Source organism: Arvicola amphibius, chromosome 5, assembly GCF_903992535.2.
Source record: "Arvicola amphibius chromosome 5, mArvAmp1.2, whole genome shotgun sequence".
NCBI lineage: Eukaryota > Metazoa > Chordata > Mammalia > Rodentia > Cricetidae > Arvicola > Arvicola amphibius.
Window position 1 is genome coordinate 85,102,976 of NC_052051.1, and position 18,699 is coordinate 85,121,674.

At 60.6% G+C, this 18,699-nt stretch overlaps 3 protein-coding genes across 10 annotated transcripts; all 3 read left to right on the plus strand.

Moving 5' to 3' along the window:
* Nucleotides 1-5,247: 5,247 nt before the first annotated feature.
* Nucleotides 5,248-8,850, plus strand: LOC119814255 (granulocyte-macrophage colony-stimulating factor receptor subunit alpha-like). 5 transcript variants are annotated; one of them, XM_038329784.2, is made up of 10 exons: nt 5,248-5,883; nt 6,044-6,409; nt 6,649-6,939; nt 7,124-7,449; nt 7,549-7,712; nt 7,789-7,919; nt 8,014-8,034; nt 8,130-8,265; nt 8,404-8,666; nt 8,749-8,850. In XM_038329784.2, the coding sequence occupies exons 2-9, from the start codon at nt 6,170-6,172 to the stop codon at nt 8,502-8,504; spliced, it is 1,410 nt and encodes a 469-aa protein (XP_038185712.1). In that variant the 5' UTR covers nt 5,248-5,883; nt 6,044-6,169; the 3' UTR covers nt 8,505-8,666; nt 8,749-8,850. The 5 variants fall into 5 exon arrangements, with proteins under 5 accessions (XP_038185712.1, XP_038185713.1, XP_038185711.1 ...); XM_038329786.2 differs by having other exon boundaries at nt 5,260-6,409; nt 7,124-7,244; nt 7,320-7,449; XM_038329785.1 differs by having other exon boundaries at nt 5,248-6,409; nt 8,404-8,673.
* A 1,501-nt stretch (nt 8,851-10,351) lies between these two features.
* Nucleotides 10,352-12,667, plus strand: LOC119814257 (interleukin-3 receptor subunit alpha-like). 4 transcript variants are annotated; one of them, XM_038329789.1, is made up of 11 exons: nt 10,352-10,420; nt 10,536-10,654; nt 10,739-10,859; nt 10,989-11,121; nt 11,269-11,444; nt 11,526-11,644; nt 11,773-11,802; nt 11,887-11,998; nt 12,204-12,303; nt 12,377-12,449; nt 12,548-12,667. In XM_038329789.1, exons 1-11 carry the CDS (start codon nt 10,357-10,359, stop codon nt 12,602-12,604), a joined length of 1,104 nt encoding a protein of 367 aa, XP_038185717.1. In that variant the 5' UTR covers nt 10,352-10,356; the 3' UTR covers nt 12,605-12,667. The 4 variants fall into 4 exon arrangements, with proteins under 4 accessions (XP_038185717.1, XP_038185719.1, XP_038185716.1 ...); XM_038329791.1 differs by having other exon boundaries at nt 10,536-10,618; XM_038329788.1 differs by having other exon boundaries at nt 10,536-10,859.
* A 927-nt stretch (nt 12,668-13,594) lies between these two features.
* Nucleotides 13,595-18,444, plus strand: Sts (steroid sulfatase). The gene is made up of 10 exons (XM_038329782.1): nt 13,595-13,820; nt 14,214-14,363; nt 14,556-14,677; nt 14,775-14,897; nt 15,333-15,756; nt 16,245-16,381; nt 16,548-16,685; nt 16,982-17,141; nt 17,231-17,352; nt 17,560-18,444. Exons 2-10 carry the CDS (start codon nt 14,218-14,220, stop codon nt 17,865-17,867), a joined length of 1,680 nt encoding a protein of 559 aa, XP_038185710.1. The 5' UTR covers nt 13,595-13,820; nt 14,214-14,217; the 3' UTR covers nt 17,868-18,444.
* Nucleotides 18,445-18,699: the final 255 nt, after the last annotated feature.

The window sequence follows — 18,699 nt, forward strand, 5'->3', positions numbered from 1 at the left end:
GGTCTGTGGGCCGCACCCATGAGCTATCATGTGTGCAGCTGTCTCCAATAGATCCAGGAAAGTGATCATGTTTGTGTTGGCCAACACCATAGTCAGAGAAAAATGGAACAACCACAATGACCAGAGTTGGTTTTGTCGTATGTGACATCAGCCTCACAAGCTTCCAGAGTGTTGTCCAAATCTTCATTTCCTGATATGCCAGGTTCCCCACCTTCTCATTGCTGACTTTGTCCCTCAGCATGACCTGATTAGAAACATCAAGTAACCATTGGATTAAGATGACCCAGGAGTACAGACGTAACTTTAATAAAAATGTGTAACAGAAATCCCTGAACTTCCTCCTCTGGGGGCACATGTGGTGGCTATCAAAGACATGTGTTCCTGTGTTTCTTCACAGGAACCCACCTAGAAGACGCCAGAGTTATAACCTGATGACTACAGATCCCTTCTCTGTCTAAAGTTTGTAGTCATCAGTATTACTGTGAATGTCGTTCCTGCAGTTTGTATATAGTTTTGAATAAATATGTTGATATGCTATTATGGTTCACCTTGAAATTTCTATTTTCCCTTCCCTTTTTCTGAAAATTGATGAACCTCCATCCATGGTTTGTGTCTTTGTCATTTGCAGGAATTGCTTTAAAAAAATAGTAAAAGGGGCCAAGTAGGCAAGATCCCTCACCTAGCTATAAAATCACTGGGATAAAATTTCTAATTTGGTGGGGCTGCTCCCAACCCCATCTGGTGCCAAAATCTGATTCAAGTTGCTGAGGAAGGTGTGGGAGGCAGAGCAGTAACTGAAGGTTCAGTGTGGACACAGGACACCAGCATCTGGACATTGTCCTCCAGTGAGACCCCACATGAGGGAGAATGGACTCCCACTGATGTCCTCTACATGGTGCCACAACACAGCCAGGTAGAGTCCATGTTAGAGGAACAGTCACATGTGCTCTGCTCCTTCAATTAGAGGCCCTAGAGGCTGACCTGCTGCATCTCTGGACTTGCCCCTCACAGACTTTGAAGCACAAGTTGCAGCTTTGTTGGTGAGTTCCATATTTTAACAGACACAGTGAGGGGGTCTCCCAGAAATGACATGGAATCTGCACCCAGGAAACCACAAAATATGGGAGCCAAAAATGAGCTGTGGGTGGAGGAAACCTCATGGGGACACAACCTGAGACAGAGGGCTATGGGCAACCGAGGATTGCTGATAGAGGGAGAATGAGCTGTCCCTAGAGATGAGTCCTCTGCCTGGTCATCCAGTACCCAGTACGCAGACCTGACGTCTACTCATGCAGCATCACTGAACAGGCATAGCCTACTGGAGTCACACATGTATGCATTTTTCTAAAAATATGTAACAGTAAGAAAAACTGTTTCCCATTTATTTCGGGAAAAGAAGGAAAAAGATAGAGAACAAGAAGGATAGTGTAAATGTTGAGTTTTTATTTTCAGTTTACAAATTATAATTGTAAAATTGTGGGAACTATTTAATGGGAGACTTTGACCATGTTATATACTGAATGTTGTAACATTTATGCAGTGAATCAGACTTCCTGTGTAGGTATTATATTTCAACACTCTTGTCTCCACACCTAGATCTCTCTTCTCCCAAGGAGACACAAATACATGCATGTGCTCTGGCGACAGGGGGAGCCATCGCGAGCCTTTAAATCAGCTGACATCAGGACATAAAGCTCTATCCTCTCCCACAACCCCTCCACCCATACATTTCCCCAAGCCCATCTCTCATAGTAAACCAATGGCTACTGTGCTGCCTGCATCTGGAAGGAAAGCACCACACAGAGAGGAGCACAAGCTCACTCAGCCGCTCACTGGACCCTTTTGTTTCAGATTTGTACAGGTAGCCGAGTGAGTCAGACTCCAGAAAGCCAGAAATTGACCTATAATTTTTAAAAATTTATTATTTCAGTAACCTGAGAAGAATTGATTCCGATACGACATTCAACTACTTTCCCATGCTATGAATACACTTAAAATGCTTTTTAAAATCTTTTTGCATTTTAATCACCTTTGTAGCTGTGAAATATACAGCTCTTGTGTTTTTAAAGATTTTTTCTGTCTCTGAGTAAAGAAATTGTCTTTTACAGTCACAACCTCCTTGTCAGGCTGGGTCACCTGTCTCCTAGGCTCACTCGCTGGCCAGTGTCTTTATATTTTATCTTCTGACACCTCCTATTGGAAGAGAATCTGCATGCAAATGAGCAGTCAGGATGTATTGTACAAGAGAAGAGTAAATAAAAAGAAAAAATTCCTGCTTCTACCATAATATATTCCAAAAGTTGCGGGGACAGGCCATTCCATGTAGAATCGCATGTCACGGCAAAATAACAGCAGTCACAGTCTAATGACTTTTTGATCCAATGAAGTTTTTCACTTATTGTTATCCTCGTCACAGTTTCCCCTCCTTCGTCTTCTTCCGTTCCTCCCCCTCTATCTGCCCATCCACTCCTCCTCTGCTTCTCTTCAGAAAGCGGAGGCCCCTTAGGTGTCAACAGAGCATGGCCTATCAAGTTGAGGTTGGACTAAGCTCCTCCCTCTGTGTTAAGGCTGGGACAGGCAACCCAACTGATGGATCGGTTCCCATGCACTGGTTCAAGTGTTAGGGGCAGGCCCTGATCTCAGTTCCAGGTGTGGGGCCGAGTGTAGAACACGCCACACAACTGTCATACATGTGCAGAGTGCAGCCTCCTCGGCTGTCAGGAGCTCCCAGGAGCCCGGGGTGTTTGATTCTGTGGGTTCCCCTGCGATGCCTTCACCCCCAAGGCTGATACAATCCTTCCTCTCTGTCATCAGCTGGATTCCTGGGCTCCTCAGCCCGGCTCGGCTGTGGATCTGCTCTGCCGCCATCGTCACTGGACAGGGAGGTCGCCAATCTGCGGACAGTAGACGCCGGTTCAAGCGCCCTCTCCACCATTACCAGGGATCTTGGCTGGGGTCATCCTTGTGGCCCCCCGAGGGCTCCCTGGCCGCAGGTCCCCCCTAACCTCGAGATGGACCCCATCAGGAAGTCTCCTTTGCTGCTCCCCCTGTCCTGCACCCACCCAGCCCACCAAGCCTGCTTCCTCCAGTTCCCACCCCACCCCCACCCCCCGTTAGCCCCATCTCCTCTACTTCCCCTTCCCAGGGACCCTGCTTCCCCCTCCGCGCCCTCCTTGCCGTGCAGCCTCTGCGGCTGTGGTTTCGGGTTGTTCGTCCCAACGCCCGCCCGTGAGCTCGCACCGCGCTCGTCTCTCCGGTTACCTGGAAGCAGCACAGCCGCTGCGCAGCGCTGGTCGGCGAGGAGAAGGCTCAGCTGTGCAGCGCGGCGGCCGCGTCCTGCACAAAGCGTTTCCACTGGAAATGCCGGCTGCTGTGGCGCTGCGCCTCCCGCCTCGCACAGCGGCGTTTTACACCGATTCTCTTTCCCTCCCCGGGCCTCAGTGAAGAAAACTGAGCTTAGGGTCTTGCACGGCCCTCGCCCCTTTCCTCTTTGGTTGTCCGTTTAGTTCCCCACCGAATTTTATCTGTCTGTGATTGGTTTTATGTTTGAAAGTATGATTACCTTACTACACAATTCTACAATAAAATATATACTAACATCAAAACATTTTCTGTGACCATATGTCTTTAATCGTGAAATTTTCTCATATTATTAGTTAATACTTAATTGATCAAAATGACAAAACTTATGAAAACATTTGTAAAATAATTTGTCAGAAACTTTAGTTTGAGAGGTGTACCTCTCAGTGGCTAAAGGAGCCTTCTTTAATGCACACACACAGACACGCACACGCATGCATGCACACACGCACGTTATACTGGTCTAGATGAGACAATGTTTGGCATTAATACTATTCCTGTTTTTTCCTCTTGGTTTGGCCAGTGCTGGCCTTGGGCCATGTTTTCCACATAAAGGAATCAGCGGGAGCGGGCGCGGTCTTCCCTGGTGCCGCCCCCGACGGCGCCTCGTGGGCACTGCGGGGCCTGCGGGTTCCCTCGCCGCCCACTCGAGCCCGTGGGGTCCGGATCTGTCCACGCCGTCATCTGTGGACCCAGCCCGGGCTTGAGACGCCAAGTCTGAGACATGGGGTTTGCGGTGTTGTGCGTTCAGCAGGCGCTGCGCTGCGCGTCTGTTTCTAGGCGACCTGGTCCGTTTTTATCGTCAGCTCCGGGCAGCGTCGGGCGATGAGACGGACGCGGGCGCGCGGGGCCCGGGCTGTGCACATGTGCGCACACACACGCACACACACATGCACACGCACACACATGCACACGCACGCACACGCATACACACAAAAAAAACCCTCAAAAAGTTGTGTAACAACATTTCTAGACTGGGCCAAAATCAAAACAGCAAACTTAAGAGGAGCCAGCGAGGGCGGAGCCTGCGGGACCCGACGCCAGCGCAGGGCGGGGAGGAGACGACGCGGTGCGTCCTGTGTCCGTGTCCCCCGCCCCGCGTCCCTGCCCCGTGTCCCTGCCCCGTGTCCCTGCCCCGCGTCCCTGCCCCGCGTCCCTGCCCCGCGTCCCTGCCCCGTGTCCCCTGCCCCGCGTCCCTGCCCCGCGTCCCTGCCCCGCGTCCCCTGCCCCGCGTCCCTGCCCCGCGTCCCTGCCCCGTGTCCCCTGCCCCGTGTCCCCGCCCCGTGTCCCCTGCCCCGTGTCCCTGCCCCGTGTCCCCTGCCCCGTGTCCCCGCCCCGCGTCCCCGCCCCGCGTCCCCGCCCCGCGTCCCCTGCCCCGCGTCCCCTGCCCCGCGTCCCCTGCCCCGCGTCCCCTGCCCCCTGCCCCGTGTCCCCTGCCCCGTGTCCCCTGCCCCCTGCCCCGTGTCCCCTGCCCCGTGTCCGTGTCCCCTGCCCCGTGTCCCCTGCCCCCTGCCCCGCGTCCCCTGCCCCGCGTCCCTGCCCCGCGTCCCCTGCCCCGCGTCCCCTGCCCCGCGTCCCTGTCCCCTGCCCCGCGTCCCCTGCCCCGCGTCCCCTGCCCCGTGTCCGTGTCCCCTGCCCCGTGTCCCCTGCCCCGTGTCCCCTGCCCCGTGTCCCTGCCCCGCGTCCCCTGCCCCGTGTCCCTGCCCCGCGTCCCCTGCCCCGCGTCCCCTGCCCCGTGTCCGTGTCCCCTGCCCCGCGTCCCCTGCCCCGCGTCCCTGCCCCGTGTCCCTGCCCCGCGTCCCTGCCCCGCGTCCCCTGCCCCGCGTCCCCTGGGTCGGAGAGCTCCCCGCGGGATTCGTCGTCCTGGGGGAGAGCGGGTGCGCGTGCCTGCGCGCGTGCGCGTCACGGTTTACGTTCTCCACCTGCCTCAGGCTCAGGTTCCCCCCCCCCCCCCGTCCCACGTGACGTCAGAGACGAGGCGGGGCCGCGCGGGGAGAGACTGTCACTCGGGACCCGGAGGCGGGACTTCCGGCCCCCAGCCTCTCCGTCACCCGCGCCTGATTCGATCCCGGAAGTGGAGGACCCCGCGTCCCCGCCCCCTCTGATGTCACCGCGACCCCCGGGCCGGGCCCCACGTGACCCCGCGACCCCCGTAGACCACGCCCCCCGCTCTCCCGGACCTGCAGCAGGAGGATGACGGCGGTGGACGCGGCGGGGCCGGGCATGGCGGGGACCGAGCACCGAGTACCATGGACACCGAGCACCAAACACCCAGCGGACTGAGCACCGAGGGAACCGAGCACGGCAGGGACCGAGTAACCCAGGGACTAAGCACCGAGCACCGATGGAATTTAGTACCTAGCACCGCGGGGACTTAGCACCGAGCACCCAGCGGACTGACCACCGAGCACCGCGGGGACTGAGCTCGGTCTCCCCACCCGGCCCTGGCATTTTGGGGACGTCTAGGAAGGAACTGCGCGTGCGCGGGGGCAATGGGGCTCTCGGCTGACTCAGCGATCAGGGGTCAGATATGGGGTGGGGGTGCTGGGTGATCCGGGTGCTGTGCTGAGTACTCCCGGCTGGGCTGCTGCGCTCAGTCCGCCTCCACTGCATCAGGGGTAGCAAAGCATCCTGGGAGGGGGAATCCCAGGCCTCCTGTCAGCTGCGCCCCCTTGATTGACAGGTGCCATGGCTATGAGGTCATCTATGGCCTCAGACCACCTGACCTCAGTGACATTGGCGATCCCTGGTGATTGACAGGAGGCGGGGCGTGCGCCCACCGCCACTTGCTGTCAGCACCAGACACCCCATGATGACGTCATCAGGGACCGCTGTCAATCATCACCCCGGGTTCCTCCCCTCCCCACTGTCAATCACCTTGAGGCGGTCCCTGCCCACTTCCCGTTTCCTGCTGTCCATCACCCGCCTGTCAATCACTCAGTTCCTCTCCCAGAATAGGAAGTGCAGTCGATGGCGACCTGGTGAGGAGCAGGGAGCTGGGGGTGCTGGGTGCTGTGCTGAGTCCCCAGGTGCTGTGCTGTCTCTCAAGGTGCTGTGCTAAGTTCTCCTGAGTGCTGGGTGCTGGGCTGAGTCCTCCTGGGTGCTGGGCGCTGTGCTAAGTCTTCCTGGGCGCTGTACTGAGGTATCTCTGGTGCTGTGCAGAGTCCTTCCTGGTGCTGTGCTGAGTCCCCAATTGCTGTGCTAACTTCTTCTGAGTGCTGGGTGCTGTGCTAAGTCCTCCCAGGTGATCAACAGCTGACACCATAGCCCTTCTGTCTTGATTGACAGGTGACCGCCCGGCCCCGCCCCCCGCGAGGCCCTGTCCCGGCCGCCATGTTGCTCCTGCTCTTCATGGCCCTGACCCTACATGTGGGGGCGGGAGTTCCGGGTGACCCCCTGCTGACATTGCTCCGCCTGGTGATAGAAGGCCCCGCACAGGAAGTCCCGCCCTCTGCCCTGAACCTGACTTTCGACCCCGGCACCTGGACGCTGACCTGGCTCTGCTCTGGTGACATCACAGTGACGTCATGCTTTGCGAACCAAACCCTGCATGGGAGGCCGAAGAGGCAGAGGATGCAGGTGGAGTGGGGCCCATGGTGATGTCATCCGTTCTGGGCGGGGCGGGGCCTCCGGTGACGTCATTCCTCCCTGGAGCTTTAGGAATTACCCATGACGTCAACCCTAGCAGAGGGTCGGGTTTTTTTAAATGACATCAATCGTCCTGGGAAGGGGGCGAAGACTCTGATGATGTCATCTCCCCCAGAATCCTCGCGGGTGTCACTGCCAGTTCCGCCCCCTGACCCTGCACCTCGGGGTCACGCTGGAGGTCAATGCCACCATGGGAAACGTCACTTTCCAGGAGAGGCTGGACTACGTCATGCCCGGTGCGGGAGCCGGACTTCCGGTCTGGGGTGGGGCTTCCAATGTGCGCGATGATGTCATCCCTCTCCTCCCCACAGGGCCCCCGGGGTCCGAGGCCGTCAACATCTCCTGCGAGATCCACGACGCGACTGCCATGACGTGTGCCTGGAGGGCGGGGCCTGCAGCTCCACCGGATGCGCGCTACTTCCTGATCCTGCGCAACGCCACGTGAGGCTAAGGGTGATGTCACGGGGGCGGGGCCATAGCCGAGGTGCCGTTGTAGTTAGGAGGGATGATGTCATCGCCATGACCCCGCCCCTCCCCCAGGGGCCACCAGCTGCCTGGATGCCCTGGCGGTCCCACCCCCTCCGGCTGCCGCATTGATGATGTCACGGGGCTGCCGCGCCTGCTGCACGTGACCGTGGCCGGATGGAGCTGGTCGGGTGGCGCCCTCAGGGCCTACGATGTCATCCTGAACACCAAGGCCATCGGTGGGTGACATCACAGCGGGGGCGGGGCCTCCCTGGGCTCGGGCGGGGCCTCCCTTACCACTGGCCCCTCCCCCAGAGCAACTGTCCCCGCCCCGTGACGTCACCGGAAGCTGCAACTTCTCGCACTGTGCCGTCTCCTGGGCGCCGCCCCAAACCTGGGCCGCCATGGGCTTCGCTGACTTCCGCTATGAACTCGAATTCCTGTCGGTGCGACCCCATTTCCTGTCTCCATGGGGGATGCTGGGACACGACGGGGGAGGGGCGGGACTTCCTGTCATTCTGACCCCTGTCTCTGCCAAAGGACACGGACCTGGACGCCATGGTGAGCTAACCCCATGGTGACCCCGCCCACAGCCCCCGCCCACGCCGGAAGTCCCACCCCCTACGTGACCCCGGAAGTCCTGCCCCTTCTCCCAGGTCACCGTCTCCAGCCGCCCCGAGAACCGGTTTGAGTTCCCGAGTCCCGAGCCCCGCGCGGGTCACGTGGTCCGGGTGCGCGCAGGTGATGTGCGCAGCAAGCGGTGGAGCGCGTGGAGCGAGCGTGTGGAGTTTGGTGGGTCTGCCCCTTCCTGTGTGAACCCCGCCCCTTCCTGTGTGAGCCCCGCCCCTTCCTGTGTGAGCCCCGCCCCTCCCCACCCAAGCCCCATCTCCCATGGCCCCGCCCCTTCCGGCCTAAGCCTCTCCCCCGCAGGTGCCACCCTTCCCGCCCTTCCCCGCCTGCGCGTCTACATCATCGTGGTGGCCGCGACCCTGACCTGCGCCCTGGGCCTGGCGCTCGCCTGGAGGAGGTGAGGGGGGCGCCCTGACCAAAGATGGCCAACCCGTCTCACACTGGTCACCCTGCCCAACATGGCTGCTGTGACCCCCGACCCTAGGTTTTCCGGGCGTGGCCTCCTCCCCCGCATCCCCAACATCCGAGACAAAATCAGCGACAATGCCCTGGTCAACCCGCAGGTCAGAGGTCAGATGTTGGGAGGGCGGGGCCAGGCCTGTCCATGACCTCGTGACCCCTACTGACCCTGCCCAATCCCCACAGATGCTTAGGAAAGACCTGGCCGTGTAGGAAGCCCCGCCCCCGCCGACCCGGAAGTGATTTACTCTTCTACTTTATTTTAAATAAACCCGAGCATGGCAATGATGTCAGCATCATGTGTGATCCATCACCTGTCAATCACCCCCGGCGAGGGGGAGGCGGGACTTAACGGATTTACACACTGGTCAGGAATCCTCTGCTGTCAATCACCTGTACCTGGTGACGTCACCACAGCCACCACAGAGTCGGTGACGTCACTTCCGGGAATCACAGCTCCTTCCTGACCCCAAGAGTGGGCGACTTCCTGGTGTCCTGTGATGTCATGGTGGGGTGTCAGGCCAGCGATGACATCAGCTCTGCCCCAATCCCGTGGACTCAGCAAACCCTGGAAAATACAGGAAGTGTCCTGTGATGTCACAACATAGACCCCGCCCCTCCTCTGTCGATCACACCGAAGCTCCACCCACTGCACTTTGGGAGGAGCCTGAACCTATGTCCCGGAAGTCCCGCCTTCCATGCCACCGGTGACTGGCATGTAGTCTGCCTGGGAACAGGTTCCTCTGAATGAATGAACGAATAAAGGGATCTGCGGTGTGGTCGGAGCAGGGGACTGAGAATGAATGCTACGTGTGCGGTGTGACGTCAGCGGGGCAAGACGCGAGACACCGGGCCCTAAGGGCTGCGCGTGTGCGCACGCGCGATTGGTCACTGGTGACAGCAGGAGCGCCTGTGGTGACCCATGAAGAGGGCGGGGTCCCTAAAGACACTAAACTCCCCCAGCTCCTTCCCCCCAAATACAGGGAGATTCCGTGACGTCACAGCCTAGAGCCAGGCCGCTCTGCTGTCAATCACACCGAAGCCCAGCTAGAGAAACGGACTCCCGGAAGTCCCGCCCTCTCCGTCTGACTGACGCTCATGGCGGTCGCCCCCGCTGCCGTGACCCCTGCGACCCCACCGCTCCCGGTATGGCGCCCGCAGCTCTCAAGCCCAGGTTTCCCGAGAACTTCCGGCGGCGGAGGCGGGGCCTGCGCGGCTGTCAGTCACTCCGCACTTATGGTCCCCAAGCCCGGGAAAAACAAACGGGAGCGTGGCGAAGTCACCCTGAACTCCGTGACGCCACCGCGACCCCGGCTACGACCCCCGCGCGCGCGCTCCCAGCATGCCCCGCTGCCGCGCAGGAAGTTGCTCAACCCCGGGCCCAGGGATCCGGAGCCGCAGCCGCCGCAGTCGCCGCAGTCGCCGCGCGGGGAGCGAGCAGCGCGGACCTCGCAAGCGCTGACGGCCGCGACCCGCGACCCCGCGACCCGCGACCCCGCGACCCCGCGACCCCGCGACCCCGCCCCTCAGCAGCCAGCGTCAGGTGCGCACTCCCGGGAGCCCTCGCGGCCAAGGCGGACGGGGGCGGGGCCGTAGGTAGTGGTGACGTCACCACACACGCGGGCCCCCCACGCGGATTCTTGGGGGGCCGTCAGGGTAATGTGGGAATTCCAGCGGGAGGGGGAAGACGAGGGGAGCGACTTCCGGTTCCCTGTCGTGATGACGTCATAACTAGCGCTCCCCAGGCGCCACAGCTTCTGCCCTGCGCCCCGCCCCCCGAAGACCCCCGCGGTCATGGCTGCCCGGCTGCTGCTGCTGACCCTGGCCCCCCTGGCCTGCACGCTGACGTCAGAGCCGGGTAGGTGACGTCACCGCCCGTCCAGTTGGTGCTTGGCCCTGCCCCTAACCCTGGGATGGATGACATCACCCAATCGCTGTTCCCAATGATGTCACGTCCCGGCCACGCCCAGCAGCCCCGCGTTTCCGGAATCTGCGCCTGGAACCCAATGAGCTGCGCCTGTCCTGGGACTCTGACATCACTTCCGGCCCCTGGGAGGTCGCCTGCAGGAAGGGGGAGGAGTCGCCCGTGTGGGTGAGTGGGCAGGGCCTGGGATGTCAATCAATGTCGCTGCCCCCAGCTGACTTCCGGGCCCGCCCCCTGACCTCCGCCCCACAGGCCCCGACAGGCCACACGTACTGCACATTCCTGTCGCTGTCGCTGTGTCACGTGACCAACTTCTCTGTCTTCCTCCGCGGTGACCCGGGCTCCACCGCCCAGATCCGGTTCCCTGAGTCAGGTGACCCTGCGATCCCCGGGTGCTGCGCTGAGTCCTCCCCTCCCTGCCCTGGTGACCCCGTGACCCCAAGAGTCACTGACTCCGTGACCTTCAGAGACGACCCTGCTCCCTGACCCTTGACCCCCGCAGACCCCGACCGAGCCTTGGCGGCCACCGACCTGCGCTGCTGGGTGCACGACGTGGACGTGATGACATGTCGCTGGGGGCGGGGCCCCGGGGCGCCCGAGCACGCTCAGTACCGGATGTTCTGGCGGAAGGCAGCGTCAGTGGGCGGGGCTAACGGGGGGACTTCCTGTGTGGATGGGGCCTGGGCAGTAAGTGACATGGGCCTGGTGGGCGAAGCCTGGGCTGTGAGTGATGTCAATCTGGTGGGCGGTGTGTGATGTCACTTCCTGTCCCCCCCCTGCAGGCTTGGGCGGGACCAGGACCGCGAGTGCACCCACTATGACGTCACCGACCCCTGGGGCGTGCGCCTGGGCTGCCGGGTGGATGGCGTAGCTGCGCTGCCAACCCACGTGACCGTGTCGGTGTCCGGAGGGGGCGGGGCCTCCTGCAGTGACATCTCAGTGGACCTGCAGCGCGTGGGTGAGCGAGCAGCGCGGCTGTGCGCCAACTGTTTGTTTGCCCCGCGCCTGCTGGCGCCGACTGTTCGTTTGCCCTGGGCAGAGGTCCTGACGCCGCCCGAGCTGAGCGCCGCCTGCAACGGGAGCGAGGACGCGCGGCTGCGCTGGGAGATGCGGAGCCACTTCCACCATGGCTTCCAGTACGAGCTGCAGATCAACAAGGTGCTGTGTGTTGTGCTGAGTCCTCCCCGGGTGCTATGCTGAGTCCTTCCTGGTGCTGCGCTGAGTACTCCCCTGGGTGATGTGCTGATTACTCCCTGGGTGCTGTGCTGAGTCTTCTCCTCCAACAGTCTTCTCACTTGGAGCCCGAGATGGAGAAGGTGAGTGTGGTAGGTGTGGCCTCCCCGAGAGTGGTGACGTAATAGCCCCCTCTGGTGACGTCAAGGCCCCGCCCCTGCCCGCAGACCTCCGAGAACCACTTCCGGGTCCTGATCCCTGGCTCCGCCTCCTTCCGCATCCGGGCGAAGCCACAGGAATCTGCACGGTTCAGCGACTGGAGCCCTGCAGTGAGGCTGGGTGAGGTGGAGCCCCGCCTATGACGTCATCGTCCCAGGCCCATGACGTCATCGGCCAGCTTCGAGGCCCTGCGAAGTCACAACCCTCGCCCAGACCCCTCCACTCAGCAGCAAGGGCAGGGGTTCAGGGGTCATTTCCGGTTCCAGGCGGGGCCGGGCCATGTGACCGACACCTGACGTCACCACCTGACCTCTGACCCCCACAGACTGCGCCCCTGCCCGGAAGCATGTGACCGTCATGGCCGCCGCCCTGGGCGCCCTGGGGGCAGGGCTCACGGTGCTGGTGACGCTGCTGCTCTGCCGGAGGTGACATCACGGGCAGGGGTGGGCACGCCTCTGGGCGGGGACAGCGGTGTGTGACGTCACTTCCTGTCCCCAGGCACCTGAGGGCAAAGCTGTTTCCTCAGATCCCGCGGGTGAAGGATCCGAGGGGCGTGGCGGAAACAGAGACGGTGAGGGCGGGGCTTCGGGCGACGAGGTGGGGGGGGCTGGGCGTGGCCTCCTAGCTGGCGGGCGTGGCCCTCACCTGAGGCCCCGCCCCCTCCTCCAGGTAACCTGGTCAGCGGCACCCGAGGACCCGGAAGTAACCTTCGTGACTGAGGCCTGAGGCCCCGCCCTCCCCGGTTGTCAATCACGCACAATAAAGCCAGGAGGATTCTGGGAAAACGGAGTCCGGGTGACACCTGTCAATCACGGGCATGGGGCGGGCGCTCTGGTCTCCCCTGCCAATCATTCCCCAGGAGGCGGGTGCTTCCGTTGCCATAGCGACGCCGCCCTGTCACTCACAGGCTCCTGGTGGGTTCTTTCTGTCTTGGCCGAGGCGGGACTTCCGCTGTGCTGAGAAACCGCGTTGGTCAATCATTGCCGGGGGGCGGGAACTTCTGGTGGTCGCTGTCAATCACCTGCGGACCTATCCGGGAAGCCCCGGGGAGGTGATTGGAGCTGAGTCTCCCGGGTGCTGTGCTGAGTCTGCCCCACGGATGCTGATGACTCGGCGCTCAGTACCCGGATTCCTCATCCGCCCGCGGTGCTGATCGCTGAGTCCTCCTCATTCCGCGCGGTGCTCAGTCCCCCGCCCTCCCGGAATTGCTCGCGGCTCAGGACTCAGGGCGCTGGCAGCCGCGGTGCTTGTGACGCGGTGCTAAGTACCCCCGGGTGCTATGCTCGGTGACCCGCCCTCCCGGAAGTGTCCTTAGTCCCGCTCCTCTCCTGCGGCCCCGGGTGCGTGGTACTTAGGACTCGGTCTCCCCGGGTGCTGTGCTCGGTACCCACGATCCCGGAAGTCCCGCCCGGACACCGTGACTGACGGCGGCCTACGCAGCGGAAGCGCTGGTCCGTGAAACCGGAAACGGCCGTTTCTCGGTGCCCGCGGGCTCCTCCGCGGTCGGCTCACCGGAAAGGGGGCGGGGCCGGGTGCCCACGTGATCTCGTCGCGGTGACGTCACCGGCCCTGCCGGTTTACATTTTTTCCACCCGCGGGTGCTGTGCTGAGTCCTCCGCCTGCAGGGTGAGCGCGGCCTTGACCTCCGCCCCCGCGGGCCCCGCCCCCTCGGCGATGACTGACGCCGCGGGCGCTCAGGGGGCGGGGCCCCGGCCGGGGCCAAAACAAACAGCGCAGGGGCCGCGGTCGCGCAGTCGGTCGGCAAACGCGGAGCGGCGAACTCGTGCGCGACCCGCGCGGCCCCGGGCGGCGGCAGCGGTGACGTCAGCAGGGGACCCCGACTCCGCGCTCTGCTAGGCGCTCGACGAAGGACGCGCGGGACCGCGAACTCCTACACGGGCCGCGGAGCCCAGGCCGCGGCGCCCACGGTGACGACGAACGCGTATGTGACCCGCGGGGGGCGGGGGAGCGGGATTGTGGGCGAACGGCGGAGCCCCAGCCGCGCCCCGGTGGGGACGTAAACACGAGTGTGATCGCGACACAGGGTGTGTGTTTGTGTGATGTGTGTGCATGTGACGTTAGCAGGCACGGCGTAAACACACGTGACAAGCACACATGATGTGAACATGGGTGACACGCACCCTCCACAAACATTTCTTGCACACGCGTGTGTAAGTTCACATACTCAGCAGAAGCAGGCATGAACTACGCATGACATAAACGCACACGAAGACACACGTAACATGTAAACACGCGTGAACGCACATGGTCTGCCAGTTTCTTGCACACACGCGTGCAAACTTACAACCGCACGCTTACACACTTCCCACCCTAGGACGATGTCACTGCTCCAGGCCCTCATGCTCTTCTTTGTCCTGCTCTGCGTGTGCTGCTCCCGCGACCCCGCGAGGCCCAACTTCGTGATCATCATGGCCGACGACCTCGGCATTGGGGACCTCGGCTGCTATGGGAACAGCACGCTCAGGTGGGTGTGGGCGGGGCACACGCTTGCACACTCACGGGCACACACGTGTGCAAATACAGGAAGGGAACATGAATTACACGGATGCCCGCAAAACCACGCTTCATCATCCAAAACACTCGCACACACAAACTCAAGCGTAAGCACACGTGACACGTGTGCACATCCTCGGACACACGCGTGTTCCTTCCCCAGGACGCCCAACGTCGACCGCCTGGCCCGCGAGGGCGTGAAGCTGACCCAGCACCTGGCGGCCTCACCCCTGTGCACGCCCAGCCGTGCGGCCTTCCTCACAGGGCGCTATGCGGTGCGCTCGGGTGAGAGCGGGGGCAGGGGCGGCGTGCACGTGTGTTGGGTCGGGGTGAGCAAGCCAGCGCGAACCGGTCTGAACTGGCTGGGTCCCAACCCCCCCAGGCATGGCATCGCACAACCGCTTCGGCGTGTTCCTGTTCACGGGGTCATCGGGCGGGCTGCCTCCCCACGAGGTCACCTTCGCACAGAGGCTCCGGGAACACGGATACCACACAGGGCTGGTCGGTGAGTGATCACGTGACACGCGTGCATGACGAGACGTGATGGACATGTGACATCATCTCTCGAACATACAACACAGGATTGACACATGACCCATTGATCTGTGGCATCACATGATCAGTACTGTTTACATGTGTGGCATCTCATGACCCGTGACAACCAGTGACATGCGACATCCCTTTTCTTACCTGTGATGTCACGTGACACACCTATGACATGTCATCGACACATGATCGACACCTGACAGCTCATGATGTCAGCGTTCGTACCCTTGACTACATACGATTGACACGTGATGACTTGTGGCTGCCCCTTTTCACACATGTGATTGACACATGGCACCACCATTGGCACCCGTGTGTACGTTTTATTGACACTTAATGACATATGACATGATCTTTGCCCCACCCTGACACTTGTGTCTTCTCCCACCCACAGGGAAGTGGCACCTGGGCGTGAGCTGCCACCAGCGGGATGACTTCTGCCACCACCCGCAGCGCCACGGGTTCGAGTTCTTCCATGGCTTTCCGCTGACTAACCTGCGCGACTGCGTCCCGGGCTCGGGCTCCGTGTTCAAGTCTGCCACTCGCTGGGTTGTGCATGGGCCCGTGCAGGCGCTGCTCGTGTGTGCATTCACGCTCGCACTGCTGCGCTGCCTGGGGCTGGTGCGTGTGCCCGTAGCGTTGGTGGCGGCACCTGTGCTGCTTGCGGTTGCCGTGGCTGGCGGCTACCTCGCCTTCTTGCACTTTTTCCGCCCCGCGAACTGCGTGCTCATGACCGGGTTTGAGGTGGTGCAGCGGCCAGCGTCCTACGAGGAGCTCACACAGAGGCTCACAGGGGAGGCTGTGGGCTTCCTGGAGAGGTGAGTGCGAGGTCAAGCGTGTGTCATACATGTGCATAGCACATGTGAGCTATGTTAACACGTGAGGTCACACTTCTTGTGTGTAGTCTAATGTGTCGCATGGCCCGTGTCCCACATGGTTGATGCATGCGTGTTACCAGTCTCAGATGCATGTCCAATCCTGTGGCATGTCATGCGTGTGTCATGTGTATGTTGACACAGGCCACATGAACAATATCATGCATGTATTCCAAGGTTAGACCTTATATGTGCCATGTGTCACATTCCAGGGATCATGCATGTATAACATGTGTCACGCTTACGATCACAGGATAGACCACTGCATGCTTGTTTTAATTTGTACACACTTGTCTCAGGGTTGGACACGTGAGTGCGGTCACGTGTGGTGTCCAAAGCTAGACTGTATCTGTGTCCCATGTCACATTACATACATCATGCATGTAATGTATGAATTCTGAGGCTACACCCCTCCCCCTTCCTGCCCGCAGACACGCGCACGCGCCTTTCCTGCTGTTCCTCTCCTTCCTCCACGTCCACACCGCACACTTTGCGGCCCCGAAATTTGCTGGACACAGCCTCCACGGGGTCTACGGGGACGCGGTTGAGGAGCTGGACTGGAGCGTGGGTGAGCGGGGCGGGGCCTGGAGGACACGGGATGGCCTCACATGTGTGATTGTGATGTCATGTGTGTTATTACATGATGATGTTGTTTGCGTGTTCATGTAATGGTGTCATGTATGTGATCAAGTGATGATGGCACGCATGTGACTGTGCCCTCCCTGCCCCCGCAGGGCAGATCCTGGTTACGCTCGACCGCCTGGGCCTGGCAAACGACACGCTTGTCTACTTCACGTCTGACCATGGCGCCCACGTGGAGGAAGTGAGCGAGGAAGGCACGATGCACGGCGGCAGCAACGGGATCTACAAAGGTCTGGGGCACCGTTGCGGGGCGTGTGCGTGTGTCGATCCCGTGTGCATGCGAAAACATTCGTGTGTCATGTGATTTCCATGTTGGTGTGTGCTTCTCATATGTGTCCTTGACGTGATTTCATGTGTGTTGCTGCATTACTATTGTGTGTGATTAGCGTCTGTTTTCCATGTTTGCGTGAGTCCATGTTTTTCACATGACGTTATGTGTTGTGTGTGATTGGCGGATGAGGTCATTGACAGGTCGGCTGTCTCGGCCCCGCCCCTTCCCATGATCCCCTCTGTCCCACCATCGCAGGCGGCAAGGCCAACAACTGGGAGGGCGGCATCCGTGTGCCTGGTGTCGTCCGCTTCCCGCGTGAGCTTGGCCGTGGCTTGGAGCTGGCGGAGCCAACGAGCCACATGGACGTGTTTCCCACGGTGCTGGCGCTGGCGGGGGCGGAGCTTCCTGCCGACAGGTGAGCTGGGGCGGGGCTTCCTGTGGCTGGGCATGATGAGGGCGGGACTTTCTTCCCGCATCCTGTGTCTCACACGCGTGTCCGTGCAGGATCATCGATGGCCGGGACCTGATGCCACTGCTGCGGGGGATGCGTGCTCGGTCAGAGCACGAGTTCCTTTTCCACTACTGCAATGCCTACCTCAATGCTGTGCGCTGGCGGCCGCCAGACGGTGAGTACACACGTGCATGACATAGGTCATATGTGTGTCGAATAGATGGCAAATGTGTAAAATAGGACATGGGAGTGTGAAATAGGTCATGGGTGTATGAGAAAAATCACACATGTGTCAGGTAGATCATGTGTGTATGAAATGGGCCACACATGTGTCACCTGTGTCACTCGCTCTTGCCACGTGTCTCACGCGTGTTCCCTGCAGGCTCCGCCCTTTGGAAAGTCTTCTACTTCACGCCCAACTTTGACCCGGGCACCAGTGGCTGCTTCTCCTCGCATGTGTGCTTCTGCTTCGGCAAACATGTCACACGCCACGACCCGCCGCTGCTCTTTGACCTCACACGTGACCCCGGTGAGCACCGCCCCCTGACCCCGGAATCCGAGTCGCGATACCACGCGGTCCTGGCGGCTGTGGGGGAGGCGGTGGCCGCGCACACGCGCACACTCAACCCCGCGGTGCCCCAGCAGCTGTCACTCGGCAACCTGGTTTGGAAGCCATGGCTGCAGCTGTGATGTCACGTAATACGCGTGACCATGTGACTCCGGCGATATCTGTCCCGGGGTCACATGACAATCATGGATCCCCCCACACACACGTGAACAGAAATGAAGGATGCGGGCCTCGCACGCCCACCACACACGAACTACTCGCACTCACTGCCAAGCGCGAAGACACACGCTTGTGAAAACCCTGCCCATGTGAACCCCGCCGTCCTGCTGGTGACACGTGTGTGCTACAGTCTTGACTCGGTCTGAAGTCTCACACACGCGTGTGAGCCCCACGTGCACATCCTGGCCAGTTCCAATCAGTGTTTCTGAGAAGACGGCGCAGAAGCCAGTGCCGCCCGACATGCGTGTGCAAGCGCCAGGACACACACGAAACCCGCACTTTATGATTATTTCATTTTATTTTATTTTCCTCTCATTTTGACCCCGTGTGGGACCCAGAAGAAATGGACCCGCGAGTCCCATCCGGTGTCCACGGTAAAGGAAAATTTAACACACGTGAAACATGTGATCTCATATTTAATTCCCCCCCACACCCAACCACGTCAACACAACACGGGAATAAAAGGACACTTGCAATAAGGGCGCTGCTCTGTGGAGTCCGTGATTTCCATTCCGGACGTGTATGGGATTTTGGGTGACATGTGACGTCGTGTGTGAAGCCAGTGAGACATGTGACGTCATGCGTGTGTGTGGCAGAAAGTCCCACCCACCCGGTCACATCCACGTCCATCACGCGTGCTCAGCCTGTCCTGTGTGGCGGGCAGGGTGCCAGCCTGACCCTTGACCCCTAGGCCCTCGGGAGTTGGGGCCTTGATGCATTAATTAGAGCTCACAT

Coding starts and splice junctions, on each gene's coding strand:
- LOC119814257 (XM_038329788.1), top strand. CDS start 10,357: ATGGCTGCCCGGCTGCTGCTGCTGACCCTGGCCCCCCTGGCCTGCACG. Junction 11,645..11,772: donor ACGAGCTGCAGATCAACAAG/GTGCTGTGTGTT, acceptor CTCCTCCAACAG/TCTTCTCACTTGGAGCCCGA. Junction 11,803..11,886: donor TGGAGCCCGAGATGGAGAAG/GTGAGTGTGGTA, acceptor CCCTGCCCGCAG/ACCTCCGAGAACCACTTCCG.
- LOC119814255 (XM_038329785.1), top strand. CDS start 6,170: ATGATGACGTCATCAGGGACCGCTGTCAATCATCACCCCGGGTTCCTC. Junction 6,410..6,648: donor GTGCTGTGCTGTCTCTCAAG/GTGCTGTGCTAA, acceptor CTTGATTGACAG/GTGACCGCCCGGCCCCGCCC. Junction 7,920..8,013: donor ATGAACTCGAATTCCTGTCG/GTGCGACCCCAT, acceptor TCTCTGCCAAAG/GACACGGACCTGGACGCCAT.
- Sts (XM_038329782.1), top strand. CDS start 14,218: ATGTCACTGCTCCAGGCCCTCATGCTCTTCTTTGTCCTGCTCTGCGTG. Junction 14,364..14,555: donor TATGGGAACAGCACGCTCAG/GTGGGTGTGGGC, acceptor TTCCTTCCCCAG/GACGCCCAACGTCGACCGCC. Junction 16,686..16,981: donor CAGCAACGGGATCTACAAAG/GTCTGGGGCACC, acceptor CCACCATCGCAG/GCGGCAAGGCCAACAACTGG.